We start from the raw sequence: 15,984 nt of genomic DNA, 5'->3' as shown, positions 1-15,984 counted from the left end.
GCCCATGCAAGGAAACAATCCACCACAAGCGAAAATCAGTAAAAAAGAAACAATAAGACTAGACCCCTAAGAACTTCAGAAAGTATCATTATGGATAAAGACTATAAAATAAGTCTATTTAAAATGAATAAAAATATAAAAGAAGGGGGCCAGCACCATGGCCTAGTAGTTAAGTTTGTGCGCTCTGCTTTGGTGGCCTATGTTTGCAGGTTTGGATCCCAGGCATAGACTTTCACCACTTGTCAGCCATGCTGTGGTGGTAACCCATGTATAAAGTAGAGGAAGATTGGCACAGATATTAGCTCAGGGCTAATCTTCCTCAGGCAAAAAGAGAGGAAGATTGGCAACAGATGTTAGCTCAGGGCTAATCTTCCTCAGGGGGGAAAAAAATATATATATATATAAAAATATAAAATATATATCTATAAAAGAAGGAAACAAAAATGAGAGAAAAAAAGACCTATATTTAATTTATAAGACCAGACGTATTTTGGAAAAATCCCAATTCAAATACAGGGAATTAAATATATTGTATCATTGAATTTTAAAGTTCAACAGGTTAAATAGTAGAGCTGTGGACAAAGTTAGTAAAATTTTATCTGGAGTGCAGCACAGAGATGGAAAGATGTAAACAGTGAGAGCTAAGAAATATGGAAGATGCAATATGGAGGTCCAACAGAATATAGAGAAATGGGGGAAAGGTGATATTCCTAGAGATAATGACTGAGACCTTTCAGAACTGATTAGAAACAAACAAAATAATATCGTGAAGCAGAATAGGTAGAAATAAATCTCTATCTAGATACATTACAGTAAAATTGCAGTTTTTACAGAGGTCTTAAAAGGAACTAGAGAACTCTCAGGAATCCACAAAAGCTGAAAGAGCTCTTATAAATGAGCTCAACAAGGAAGTTCACCCAAGAAAATTGAAAACATATGTGTACACAAATGTGCAGATGTTCATAGCAGCATCATTTAAAATAGCCGTAAATTAGAAACAGCCCAAGTATCCATTCATTTATGAATGCATAAACAAAATGTGGCATATTCATAGTATGGAATATTATTGTAAAAAGAAATGACGTTCTTATAAATACTACAACATGAGTGAAACTTGAAAACATTATGCTAAGTGAAAGAAGCCAGACATAAAAGGCTGCATAATGTATGATTCCTTTCTGTGAAATATCCAGAATAGGTGAATCCATAGAGACAGAAAGTGTATTGGGGGCTGAGCAGAGTTGGGTAGGGTAGGGAGAGCTAGAATGGGGAGTGACTGCTTGTGGGTACAGTGGTTCTTCCAGGGTAATGACAACCTTCTGGAATTAGATAGCAATGATGGTCACACAGCCTTAAGAGTGTACTAAAACCCACTGAATTGTACACTTTAAAAGGTTGAATTCTCTAGTATGCGAGTTATACTAGAAAATAAAGTTAATGGTAAAAAAAAAAAAGCAACCAGAGAGAAAGGAAAAATTAGCTACAAAGGAACAACAATCCTAAGAGCAAGTTCTCAACAGCAATAACAGGAGCCATAAGACAAGGGAATAACATCTTTAAGGTATTGAGAAAAAAGTTACTCTCAACAAGAGGCTAAATTATCATCGAAAGTCAGTGAGCAAAATAAAGACATTTTCAGGCAAACACTGAAATTGAGAAGGTTTGTCACTATCAGATTCTCTTTGAAATAATTGCTAAGAGATATATTTCAGAAAGAAAGAAGAAAGGTATGAGATCCAAAAGAGAACACTGAGCAAAGAAACTAGAAAATATATGAGTAAGTCAAATCAAGCGATTATCATATAAAACAATAATAATTACTAATTTGGCAATATAAAAGCAAGATAGACCTGAAATACTGAACCAAATAACGTGTAAGTTGGAGGCGGGTAGAGGAGAATTGGAGTTAAGATCTTTTAATTTTGCTCAGGAGAGTTGAGACGCAGGTTAACCTTAGACATTGTTAAGACAAGAGTACCTGTTAAAACTTAATAATAATAGTTTTTTAAAAAAGAAAATAAAGTAGAATGTATCATTTTCAAGCCAGTGAAGCAGGGGTTAAAAAATAATTAATCCAAGAAGAGCTCCCATCCAAAAAACAGGTAGAGTACAGGGGATTAGGGGAGAGTAAGTCGTGGTATTATGTAGAGAAACTGGGACAGTGACATTTGAGTCAAGTCCTGAAAGAGGTAAGGGATTTTGCCATAGTATAGCCGGGGGAAGGACATTCCAGGCAGAGGGAACAATTGGTGCAATGGTCCTGGGAGCTGGGCATCCCCCTGAGAAATTAGCCTTTGGGCAGATGAGTGAAATCATCTGACTTGTGCTGTAAAGGGATCACTGTGGCTGCTTGTGTTGAGAACAGACTGGGAGTAGGAGACAGGAGTAAACCAGAGAGACTAGTTAGGATAATCCAGGCAAAAGATAAATAATGGATTTATCTCTAAGCAGCACCCTTTATTGACTGAGAGAACATGTATTTTCTCCCACTGTAGCTTCTCAGTCTTTACAGGGACGTCATCCTAGTTGTTACTTTGAAATAACATCTGGAAGTGCTTGACCTTAAATGGCCCCAGATTCTTCTCTATTTTATTGATCACATTTAATGAAACAGAAGGGGTCTTTTCCTCCTTCTAAATTCTGAAAGAAAGTAAAGGGCTAGCCAAATGCTCTAGCCATTTACTGAGTGGTCAAATTCCTAGGGGCTGCTGGACTTCTGGGACTGGGAGATTGGAGAGGCCTGAGGCGTCTGCAACCATGCATCCTACTCTGTACTCTATATCGCTGCAGACTGGGAAGGAGGCTTCCTAAATAAATTTACGGCAGCCCCTGCAGGGAGTCAGATTTGAGTACCTGCTAATTGCTGGAAGGAGGGATTTTTTAAGGCTCGGAACTCTCGAAATATGGCCACAATTCAACAGTATCACAGAGATTGCACAGGTTATCTTAGTCCTTGCTCCCACTGTCCACATGAGCATGGTGGAGCATGGTGAAATGCCAGCATTGTTCTGAGTGACCAAGTGACTGGGATGGTGTTGGGCAGCAGTCTACTTTAACCAGTCCCTGCAATAGGCCGCAGAGCATCAGATCAAGGGGCTTCCAGTTTCTTTCCCATCAGCTGAGAGTTAGTGTGGCTGGCTCTGCAAATATCCGGTACTTTCATCTTACTGGGATGAAAGAGTTAAGACCTGCACTTTATCTTCTAGGATCCTGGGGAAATGTCTAGAGCCTGTTGAAATGGAAAAATAGCCAGTTCCTTGTTTTGGATCTCAGCTGAGTCATGGCTTCTGTACCAGGGTGTCTGACTTTTTTTTCCCCTGGCAGCTGTTGCAGATTTGTCAAGTGAGATTATATGTACCTTCATAGAAAGGCGTGTGGCCTGGAAATATGATCTTTAGTGTTTTGGATTTTATTTTAAATTTTAAGTAATATCATGGCAAATGAAATTAGAATCAATTATCTGCCCTTGCAGTTTCAGGAGGTCTTCATTTTTATACACAAGGAGTTTAGGCATAATGGTTTAATATACCTTACACGTGGCAGGCGTACCAATATCTTATTTTAATCGTTGTAACAGATCATACTCATCCATTCATTCATTTCACAAATATTTATTGAGAGCCTACCATGTGCCAAGCAGTGTTCTAGGCGTTGAGGAATACAGCAGTAAACAAAGCATGCACAAGCCCTACCTCGTAGAGCTTAGATTCTGATGGGAAGAGAGACAACAGACAAAATGAATTCGCAAAATATATTGTATGTTAAATAGTAGTAAGTGCAGTTGAGAAAAATATATCAGGAAGGAGGATAGAGAATTTGGGAGGGGTTTACAGTTTTAAATAGAATGATCAGGGAAAAATTCACTGAGAAGACTGTACTTGAACAAAGAGTTGAGTAAGGAGAGAGCAAGCTGTGAGGCTCTCTGGGGGGAAACACAGAAATAGGAAATGTCATTTGTGAAGGCCCTTAGGCAGTGGCATGCTCAGCATGTTCTGAGGAAAGTAGGGAGGCCGGTATAGCTGGAGTAAAGAGTGAGTAACGGAATGAGGTAGTGGAGATCCAGACCATTTAAAGCCTTGTAGGCCATTGTAAGAACATGGACTTTTGCTCTTAAGTGAGACAGGGAGAATTTTAAGCAGAAAAGTGATTTTGATATTACTTACGTTAAAAATTTTTTTTACAGCTTTATTGAGGTGTGATTGAAGTATAGACTGTACATATTTAAAACATACAATTTGATGGGTTTTGATATGTGTATATGTCTGTGAAGCCATTAGCATAGTCAAGATGATGAGCATATCTGTAATTTCCCAGAATGTCCTCATGCCTCTTTATAATCCCTCTCCTGTCTCTGGTTGGGCAACCACTAATCTGTTATCTGTCACTATGGGTTTGTTAGCATTTTCTTGAATTTGATGTGACTAGAATTGTTCCTATGTACTCTTTTATGTGTGCCATCTTGCTTTCAGCATAATTATTTGAGGTTCATCCATTGTGTGAATCAATAGCTCCTTCCTTTTTATTGCTGAGTAGTAAGTAGTCCATTGTATGGATATCTTATGACTTGTTTATCACTCATGTGTCAGTGGACATTTGAGGTGGTTTCTAGTTTTGGGTTGTCACAAATAATAAATAGCAAACACTTGGGTCTTGCTATTTTATCCATTCTTATAGTCTCTGCCTTAACTGAATTTGTATTTAGAACATTTACATTTTACATTATTATTGGTGTAATTGGATTTAAATCTATTATCTTGCTATTTATTTTCTATTTGGCCCAGCTGTACTTGTTCTCCCTTTTTTCTTTTTCTACCTTCTTTTGGATTGAGCATTTTTTATGATTCCATTTTATTTCCTTTGTTGTCTTGTTAACTATAGTTCTTCATTTTTCTTTTTTAGTAGTTGCATTAATGTTTATCATGTAAAATTTTAACTTGTCACAGTTTACCTTCAAGTAATATTAGACCATGTCGACGAAAATAATCCATAACCAATCTATAAATGAAAATTTGGGGGAGTTTATTCTGAGCTAAAATCTGAGGACAATGGCCCAGTGCCTTTCTTCCCGAAGGAAGAAAGGGCACCGAAGAAGTGGGGTGCACAGAGTGGTTATATACCCCCAAACAGGATGTTTCACATATGAGTGAAATGTCCCTTTTACAGTAGTCGTGAGACTGCTCTGTCAGCACAGCGATTGATGGAAACAGCAGGTAGGTCTGCTATCTCGGTGAACACAGCAGGGTGGCAGGTCTGTTGTCCCGAGCTGGGTGGTCACAGGCGAGCACAGCAGTCAGTTCCTAGCCTAAGGGAAGATGCTTATCCCTAAGGAAATACCAATGTGGGGGGAAGTTACACCTTTATCTTAAGGCCATTTGTACTTGCATAGCAAATGTTTAAAGCAGATACATAATGCATGCTCAACGCCACAGTCTGGCCCTTTTGAAAAAAAAACAGGCCGAATTAGGTTTACACTAAATGGCTTTCTCATATACTCTAATATATCCTATTGCTTGCTATTTCTATTTGTCAGCCACTTCACATCTAAGGTAAGAGCCTCACGACAGTGCACTTCCCTTCTTCCCTCCAGCCTTGGTGCTGTGGCTGTCCTTCATTTATATCTGCTTATGTTGTAAACTTCACAGTAAATGATTATGTATCTTTTAAAACTCACTTATTTTTTAAAGAGATTTTAAAAATAAAAACAAATGATTGATATTTACCCACATATTTACCATTTCTGGTAGTTTTCTTTCCTTTGTATTGATCCAGATTTCCATCTGGTACCGTATTCCTTCTACCTGAAGGACTTCCGTTAACATTTATTATAGTGCAGGCCTGTTGGCAATGGATTATTTCAGCTTTTATATGTCTGAAGAAGTCTTTATTTTGACTACCTTTTTGATAGATACTTCTGCTTGGTATTTGAATTCTAGGTTCAGTACTTTGAGAGATTTCGTCAACTGTCTTCTGAATTGCATCCTTTTCCCAAAAAGAAGTCTGTTGTCACTACCTTTGTTCTTCTGTGAGTTATGTGATTTTTCTATCTGACTGCTCTTAGGCTTGTCTCTTTATCACTAGTTTTAAGTAATTTGATTATGATGTGCTTTGGTGTACCTTTCTTCATGTTTCTTGTGCTTTGGATTCATTGGGCCTCTTGGATATGTGAGTTTATAATTATCAACAAATTTGGAAATTTTTCAGCAATTATTTTTTCGAGTATTTTTTCTCCCTTCCTCCCTTTCAGAGACTTAAATTACAAATCTAGTCTGCTTGATGTTGTCCCACAGCTCACTGTTGCTCTTTCCATTTTAAAAAATTTCTTTGTCTTTGTTTCATTTTGCATCCCTTCTCTTGCTGTATCTAGGTGCGCTAACGTTTTCTTCTGTAGTGCCTCATCTCCTGTTAATGCCATCCAGTTTAACTTTCATCTGACACTCTTTTAACCTCCAGAAATTCTGTTTGGGTTTTTTAAATATCATCCATAATCTCTCCTTAACATGCTCATACTTTTCTATACCTTACTGAAAATATGCAGGATAGTTCTAATGATTTTAATGTTCTCTTCTACTAGTTCGATCATCTCTGTCATCTCTAGGTCTGTTCATTCCCCCCCTCGTTATGGGTCATATTTTCCTGCTTTTTTCTATGCCTAGTAATTTTTTATTACATACAAAACACTGCAAATTTGACCTTGTTGTGTGTTGGATATTTTTTATTCCTTTCAATACTTTTGAGCCTTGTTCTAGGATGCAGTTAAGTTGCTTGGAAATAGTTTAATCTTTTTGAGGATTGCTTTTAAGTTTTATTAGGTGGGACCAGAGTAGCATTTGGGACTAATTTTTCCTTGCCACTGTCCCTTGAATGACTAGGTTTTTCCCCTCTGGGTAGTAGGATCACACACTATTCCTGACTTTGTGTCAGCACCAAGGAGTGTTCCACCTGCTCTTTTTCTTGGGTGGTTTCCTTAACTCAGGGAGACTGCCAGGCTCTGTGCGGGTCACCTCCTCCCTGTGCTGTTGCTATGAAGTCTTTCCAGATAGTAAGCTCAGGCAATCATAAGACTCACCTTGTTTGTTTCATGTCTCTTAGTGATCACTGTCCTGCACTGCTTGTTGTCCACTGTCTGAAAATTGTTTCATGTTTTTGTCTGGCTTATTAGTTGTATAAGATAAGAGGGTAAATCTATTACTTGTTACTCCATCATGGTTGGAAGTGGAAGTCTTTTCTGATTTATATTTTAAAGGGTGTTTTGTTGGGAACAAATTATAGGGGAACAAGAGTGGAGGAAGCAGGAATATCAATGAGGAAGCTATTTTACTTAATTCAGATAAGAGATGGTGGTGACTTGGTCCAAGGTGGTAGTGGTGAAAGAAGTGAGAAATGATCAGATTTGGGATATATTTTGATGTTAAAGCCAACAAGAGTTACGATGGGTTGATATATGAGAGAAAGAGGAGTCCACAATGACATGTAAGGTTTATATTATCTTCATTTTATATTTGAAAACACCAAAACATGAGGATTTATGAGACTTGCTCAAAGTCAAACAGCCAATCTCAAACTTGGATCTTCTAATTCCAAAGCCCTGTTTCTTTCTACTGTGCTACACTGATGCTAAGAACATGAGCAGTATAAGCCACACTTGCTAAAGGTGTTCAGAGAAAGGAGAGACATCTTCCTGCTTGAAAGAATAAACGAGAATTCACACAACACCTCATTTGAGCTCATGGTCCCTAAGGAACAGGTAGATTTGGGTAAGTCAAGGAGGGAGGGCATATCTGTTGAGGGAAGTGGTGTGAGCCGAAGTACAGAAGTCTTTGAGATATCTTTCTGCTCAGGATTCCCTTGGTCTGGGTAAGCTTTCCAAGGGTCAGTGTGGTTTCATGTGTATATTCTGTAAAATTTCTCATGTTCAAAACTGAAGGGCCTAGAGTTTATTTTCTTGAGAATATTTATATCTTATTTGCTCTTAGGATAAGGGCTGAATAAACATACTATGTTTCTTTTAAAGAAAACCCGAAAGGCAAAACCTTATCAAGAATCTTGACTAGGGGGCCAGCCCGTGGCCGAGTGGTTAAGTTCTTGCTCTCTGCTTTGGCAGCCCAGGGTTTTGCCAGTTCAAATCCTGGGCGCGGACATGGCACTGCTCATCAAGCCATGCTGAGGCGGCATTCCACATACCACAGCTAGAAGGACCCACAACTAAAAATGAACAACTATGTACCGGGGGGCTTTGGGAGAAAAAGGAAAAATAAAATCTTAAAAAGGGGGAAAAAAAAGAATCTTGACTAGGAAAAAATAGATTCTTTACAGTAGGATTAATTTAAATGGCCACGGTAAGGAGTCTGAATTATATTCCAAATGTTATGGGAAGCCACTGAGAGTTTTTAAGTAGGAATTCACTTGATCTCATCTGTGGTTTTTCAGCTATTCCTCCAGCTGATGGGTGATGAATAGACTGGTGGGGGCAGGAGGGTGAGCAGGAAGAACCAAAGTGGAAAGAAGATCATTCAGAAATCTTTTATAGACTTGAACTGGGGTGGTAGTAGTAATAGAGGTAATGAGAATTATTTGGACTGAGGATATATTTTAAAGGTATAATGCACAGGACTTCCTGGTTGTTTTGGACATGGGTGTGAAGAAAAGAGAAGAATCAACAATAATTCATAGGTGTTTGCTTGAACATCTGGATGAATGGTGGTGCCATGTAATGGTGCCAACATAGGGAGGAGTAGCAGGTTTTAGAGGGAAATTCAAGAGCTCTCTTTTGCAAATATTAAGTTTGAGGTGCCTTTTAGACATCCAGTTGGAGATGTCAAGTAGGCATTTGGATATGTGAGTCTCGTGCTCAGAGAAGAGAGCACAGAGTTAGCAATAAAAAGCTGGGTATCATCAGCATCATAGATTTAAAGCTATGAAACTGGAAAAAAAAACGTTGTTTAGGGAGAGAAGAAAAGATATTTCAGATCTGGGTCCTGGAGTACTAAATGATTTAGAGGTCAGGAAGAGAAGAAACAAGCAAAGGAAAATGAAAAATGAGCAGTTAGTAAGGTAGGAGGAAAACCAGGAAAGAATCCTGTCCTAGAAACTAAAGAGAAGTATCTCAAGAAGATTTACACAGATATTAGGTTGAACAAAAGAAGCAAAACACAAAAAAATACGTAGTGTGTAATTCTACTTATAGGAAATCCAGCAAAACACAATTAATATATGGTGATAGAAGAAAGTGGTTGTGGGACAGGAGATTGACTGGCAAGGGGCACATGGGAACTTTCTGGGATAATAGAACTATTCTGCCTCTTGTTTTGGATATTGTTGTGTGGGTGAATACAATTGTCAAGGCTCATTTAACAGAGCATTTAAGATCTATATATTTTATAAAATGTAAGTTATATCCCAGTTCTTTTTTTTAAAAAAAGGGAATTGTGACTGTCAAATGATGTTAAAAGGTTACATAAGATAAGGACTGAGAATTGACCATTCTCATTGGTGACTTTGATAGCAGGGGTTTCAGTGGCAAGATGGGGATGACTGACTAGAGTAGGCTACAGAGAGAATAGGAAATGAGGATGTGAAGATGACAAGTACGGAACCCCTACATGGAATTTTTCCTAGACCGAGGAGCAAAGAAATGGACCACTTGGGGGAGCTCTATGAAAGTTTTTATTTTTATTTTTAGAAGTGACAGCGTGTTTTTATGATGATGAGAATGATCCAATGGGAAGTAGAAATTCATGGCATGGGAAGAGGAGGGCAATGCAGGTGCAGACTTCTGGAATGGGGAGTCGGGGGAGTTGGCTTTGACAGGAGCGCGGTCTTTCCTTCTGCTATTACAGATAGGAAAGTATATGGATACGGATTTAAGCTAATAGATTTTTATGGCAGGAATAAGTAGTACTTCTTTTTGTGTTGTGTTCTTTTTACCCCCAGTTGAATAAAAAAGTCAACAGATGAGGGTGAGATTTGGAGAAGGAGTGCTGGACGTTTGAGAAGATGTGAATTAGTTGTTTTGGGGAGAGAGAGAGCACATTTCCTATGTAAATGTAGTGTGGTTGACAAGACACACTTGACATTCATCATCATAAATATAAGGAGATGCCAGCCAGATGATTTTGAGCTTTTCTTCAGTCCCCTTCAGCTGCCCGAGTGCAGTTGCAAAATAGATGCAAGTTGCAACTCAGTTGCAAGGAGTAGAGGGAGACCGTGTCAAATTAGAGAATGGGAGGCTTAGACATTTAATGGTGACTGAGGTAATGAGGCTGTTAGACGTGATTAGATTAGTCCTAACAGTTTCTTGGACAAAAGTGCTTATCATTTCTAATCATAATCTCATTCTTGAGATTGAGCTCAATCCTTCCAGAGGTTTCTCATCACAATCCCAATAGTTCTTTGTGACACTCTGTCAGCCCTACAGAGTTTGGCTGTGGCCAGCCCATAGCTTCTATAACCTACTTCTTTTCCTATCATTCTCCCCTCTTCCCCCGCGACTCGACTTCTCTGCTGTTTCTTGAACATTCTCTCCTCTCTCTCTTTCTTCACAGCACTAGTTACTCCAGTTTGAGGACAGAGACTTTCTCTTGTTCCCTACTGCTTCCCTAGCATCTAGAACAGTGTCTGGTGCATAGTTGGTGTTTAGTAAATATTTGTTTGGATGAACATAAATGCCAGGCACCCCTGTGCCTTTAAAAGATGGGCTGACCTTCAAATAAATCTATACGCACTTTTCGGTAGCAGGTATAGCACAAAATGGCTTTTTATCGTGATCTGGTTTCTTCAACCACAAGAAAAAGCCTCAGGCATTAACATAATGGAAAGCCAGCTTTATAGAAGAAACCCAGGACTGTTTTGAAATTTATGGTGAAATGAGAATATTACTTAATTCATTGATTAAGCCGTTTTTTAAAAATAAATTTCATAGATTAAGTTAATAGTTTCATTTTTATTGCAGAAACATTAAGTTCTATGAGATATGAGAGTATTTATGACTTGCATTTTTTGTTTTCTAAATCAAATTTGCAGTGGGCATTCTGCACTAGATACCATTTAAGACATGATTGTTACCCTTAAGGAGCTCATTGTGTTTGCTTGGGAAGCAAAACCTAAACATTGGAAAAGTACAATGGCAATATAAGATAAAAGTCAATACAATGGCACAAGTTATCCTAAGATGGAACACAATGAATGTTGAAATCTCACTGGTGCAAACAGTAATTGCTGACCCAGTTCAGTTTAAACAGTATACTGCTCAGCCCATGGAGTGGTGTCACTCTTTTGTTACTCCATAGCCATTCAAGGTCTCTGGGCCCATGGTGTGGCCCTCTTATAACTGACATTTGTGTTTTCATTGCAGTTGTCGGACAAGTAACCGAAAGAGTTTGATTGTGACCTCTAGCACATCACCTACACTACAGCGGCCGCACTCACCTCTCCATGGCCACACAGGTGAGTGCTTGAAGGTTAAGAAAGGTGAAATGAAAGAATGGCCGCAGATGCCCAGTTTCTTTCCCTCTTCTCACTTTGCACAGTTCAGCATATTACATTGTCTCTTCACTCCGCTGACTGAAGCATGCAGAGCTCATGGGCATGCTTTCTATGGGAGAATGTGTTCAGTCTATTTTTGACTGTTAGTTGTTTCTTGCCTTGATCTGTCAACATTCCTTTTGGTCTTGTACATATCTTGGGGCCAGGTATGTATCCTGGTTCCACGGCCTCTGTTCTAGTGTGTTATGGCTCCAGTCATTAGGGCCATGTGATGAGGGCTCCATTAATGTTCTGTCCTACCATGCCCAAGGATCAGGGCTCACAGAGACGGTTTTCTGCCTCATGGGACTCCTGATAACTTTCCCTCTATTGGAACAGGAGACAACAAAAGTGAGAGGAATATTTGTTTCATGTTGACATTGATTTCACATATTGGAATTGAAGCAAATGATCTCATGCATGCAGACTCTGCTCCACCTGGAGCCATAGGCTCCTCCAGACAATATAAGGACTGATTTGCTTGACTCTAACTGAGGACTGTATAAAAACTATGAGGGTGAAGACCTCATTTAGACATATATTTTGGTCTAGACATATAATTTTTGCATCTGAGGGGACTCAGCTTTGCTCAAGGAGTTGCTGCACTGCTACACTGTCCATTACTACACTGTTTGCAGTGGAATTTCCAGATGCAGGGGTAATGGAAATGGAGCAGGCTTGAAACCATAGGAAGCTGTTTAGAGCTTGCTACCTGGGTTTGGTAAGCCATGAGCCTTGCTGTCTTTGGGCAATAAGAGAGTACCAAAGCAGTGAAAGAGTTTGACATCAAGCCAAGTAAGACAGATCTATTCCACTTGGAATGTCTCCTTGCTCACGGTTTACTGTGTCTTTGGAGGGAGAAAGTGAGGGTACATGTGGAGTAGTTGTTTGAGCACCCTGAGGGTCTGGTGATTCCGAAATTGATCTTTGTCTTTGGGAGAAGAGACACTTTACTGGGTTCAGATCCAGCCATTCAGTGTGCTCATGGCCCTTTTCCAAGAATCAGTAAAACTCAGACACTAACTCTCACATTGGAAGACACCACCAAGAGCACCGGGGGACCCAGGAAATTGGAGACCCACTGGGCCTTTAAAGCAAAGCTCTCATTTTGCTTAGATACTTTCCCCCCAAAAATTGACAGGTTATGTGTTAGATTAGGTAGCACGTTCTACCCGGAACTTTGTAAAAATTCAGTTTATATCTGACCTAGATTTTTCATCATATGGAAATAAATTTAGCATGTCTAGACCTTGTACATAGTTTTATAGCTGTAATGTGAATACTGGGCAGTAATTACTACTGACTGCTCCCCTCTGAGATGATTATCTCTCTATTTAGATTCCTGACAGTTAGAGTTTAGGACTAAATCCCCCCTACCCAAGTGGCTTTGATTGAGAACATCATCTGGCCCTTTCAGCCTACCTGGGTCTGTGGACTCTATCTTAGCGTTAATATGTGTAACATGCTTAGTAGTCCATAAATGTTAGCTGTCATCCTTATCGTCTCTCCCCAAATCACTGCAGAACATCCAGGCAGGCCTCAGATCCAGGGAGGAAGAATTGACTTAAAAGCCCAATCATAGCTGTAGACTCTTTACTTACCCAGGTGTTGAGAAAGGCAGTGCTACTTGTTCCACACAGCTCAAACTTCACATCGTTTGAGAACTATATCCTCAAATCTTGCGCATCCTGATATTTGGGTCCACATGAAGTTTTAAGACTCTTTAACTTTACTTTAAAGTCTGGAATCTGTTGACTAATAGGAGGCCTGTTGATTTGAAAGTAGGTCCATTTATTCCATACAGTTCAGTTTGATATTAAATATTTATTATATATAAGTAAATTACAACTACAGTAAGGTCAGTTCAGTAGGTACTTACTCTGCCATTCTGGAAGTGGAACCTTCCTAGTTCGTTGTGTTTTTAAATTAATAAACTTTTTGTTTTAGAGCAATTTTAGATTCACAGCAGAATTGACCAGAAAGCATAGAGAGTTCCCGTATACCGTGTCCCCACATGTGCACGACTTCCCCCACCATCAATATCTCCCACCAGAGTGGTACGTGTGTTACAGTGAGTGAACCGACATTGACACATTCTCACCCAAAGTCCATAGTTTACATTAGGGTTCACGCTTGGTGTTATACATTCTATGGGCTGTGACATATCTATAATGACATGTATCTACCATTGTAGTATCAGAATACTACATAGTTTCGCTACCCTAAAAATCATCTGTGCTCTGCTGTTCATCCCTCCCTCTCCTGGGGAATCCACTAATCTTTTCACCACCTCCATAGTTTTGCCTTTTCTAGAATGTCATATAGTTGGAATCATACAGTACGTAGCCTTTTCATATTGGCTTATTTAACTTAGTAATATGTATTAAGCTTCCTCCATGATCTTATCAAGGCTTAATAGCTCGTTTCCTTTTAGTGCTGAATAATAGTCCATTGTCTGGATGCACCACAGTTTATGAAGGACATCTTGGTGCTTCTGAGTTTTGGCAATTATGAATAAAGCTATTATAAATATCTGTGTGCAGATTTTTGTGTGGACGTAAGTTTTCACCTCATTTGGGTAAATATGGAGCGTGATTGCTAGATCGGATGGCTAAGGATTTCATTTTATAAGAAACTGACAAACTGTCTTCCAAAATGGCTGTACCATTTTGCATTCCCACCAGCAACGAATGAAGGTGTCTGTTGCTCCACATCCTTGCTAGCATTTGGTGTTGTCACTGTTTTGGAATTTGACCATTCTAATAGGTGTATAATGGTACCTCATTGTTGTCTCAATTTGCATATCCCTAATGACATATGATGTTGAACATCTTTTCATATGCTTACTTGCCATCTGTATATCTTCTTTGATGAGGTGTCTGTTCAGATCTTTTGCCTATTTTTTAATCAGGTTGTTTATTTTTTATTGTTGAGTTTTAAGTGTTCTTTGCATATTTTGGATAACAGTCCTTTATCAGATATATTTTATAAATATTTTTTTCTCTATGGCTTGTTTTCTCATTCTCTTTTGTAGAGCAGAAGTTTTTAATTTTAATGAAGACCAGCTTGTCAATTATTTCTTTCATGAATTGTACCTTTGGTGTTCATTGCCATAACCAAGGTCATCAAGGTTTTCTCCTATGTTATCTTCTAGGAGTTTTATAGTTTTGAGTTTTATGTTTAAGTCTGTGATTAATTTTGAGTTAACTTTTGAAATTTTAAAATTTGAGTTAATTTTTATGAAAGTGTCTGTTAGGTTCATTTTTTTACATGTGGATGTTTAGATGTTCCAGCACTGTTTATTGAAAAGATTGTCTTTTTCCCATTGTGTTGCGTTTGCTTCTTTGTCAAAAATCAATTGACTACATTTATGTGGGTCTATTTCTGGCTTTCTATTCTATTTCATTAATCTATTCTTTTTTCTTGAAAGTCTTGACTACTGTAGCTTTATACTAAGTCTTGAAATTGAGTAGTATCATTCCTCCAACTTTGTTGTTCTCCTTCAATATTGAGTTTGCTATTCTAGGTCTTTTGCTTCTCCATATACACTTTAGAATCAGTTTGTTGATATCCATAAAATAATTTGCTGAGACTTTGATTGTGATTGCATTGAATCTATAGATCAAGTTGGGAAGAACTGACATCTTGACAATATTGAGTGTTTCTATCTATGAATATGAATATCTCTCCGTTTATGTAGTTCTTCTGTGATACCTCTCATCAGAGTTTTGTAGTTTTCCTCATATAGATCTTGTACACATTTTGTTAGATTTATACCTAACTATTTCATTTTTGGGCATGCTAATGTAAATGGAAATATGTTTTTAATTTCAAATTCCACTTGTTCACTGATGGTGTATAGTAAACTATTGACCTTTTTTTTTTTTTTTTATTTTTTTTTATTTTTTTTCCTTTTTCTCCCCAAAGTCCCCCGGTACATAGTTGTATATTCTTCGTTGCGGGTCCTTCTAGTTGTGGCATGTGGGATGCTGCCTCAGCGTGGTCTGATGAGTAGTGCCATGTCCGCGCCCAGGATTCGAACCAACGAAACACTGGGCCGCCTGCAGCGGAGCGCGCGAACTTAACCACTCAGCCACGGGGCCAGCCCCTAAACTATTGACTTTTGTACATTAACCTTGTATCTTGCAACCTTGCTCTAATTGCTTATTAGTTCTAGGAGGCTTTTTGTCGGTTTTTTTGAGTTTTCTACATAGGCCATCATCATCTGTGAACAAAGACAGTTTTATTTCTCCCCCCTAATCTGTATTCCTTTTATGTCCTTTTCTTATCCCATTGCATTAGCAAGGACTTTCAGTAAGATGGTGAAAAACAGTGGTAAGAAGGTACATCCATGCCATTTTCCTGAACTTGGCGGGAAAGCTTTGAGTTTCTCACCATTAAGTATGATGTTAGTGGTAGGTTTTTTGTAGATGTTCTTTATCAAGTTGAGGAATTTCCTTCTAT

The 15,984-nt window shown here is 38.6% G+C and overlaps 1 protein-coding gene across 11 annotated transcripts in view; it reads left to right on the top strand.

Annotated features, from left to right (window-relative positions):
* MAST2 (microtubule associated serine/threonine kinase 2) overlaps positions 1-15,984 on the top strand; it is a 210,882-nt gene that overhangs the window by 147,492 nt on the left and 47,406 nt on the right. For all 11 annotated transcript variants that reach the window (XM_044770697.2, XM_044770696.2, XM_044770698.2 and 8 more), the window contains one exon: positions 11,351-11,442. In XM_044770697.2, coding sequence (XP_044626632.1) covers positions 11,351-11,442 — 92 coding nt within the window. The remainder of the gene's footprint in view (positions 1-11,350; positions 11,443-15,984) is intronic.

The sequence above is a fragment of the Equus asinus genome, chromosome 5 (assembly GCF_041296235.1).
Source record: "Equus asinus isolate D_3611 breed Donkey chromosome 5, EquAss-T2T_v2, whole genome shotgun sequence".
NCBI lineage: Eukaryota > Metazoa > Chordata > Mammalia > Perissodactyla > Equidae > Equus > Equus asinus.
This window is presented reverse-complemented; position numbering and strand designations above follow the sequence as displayed.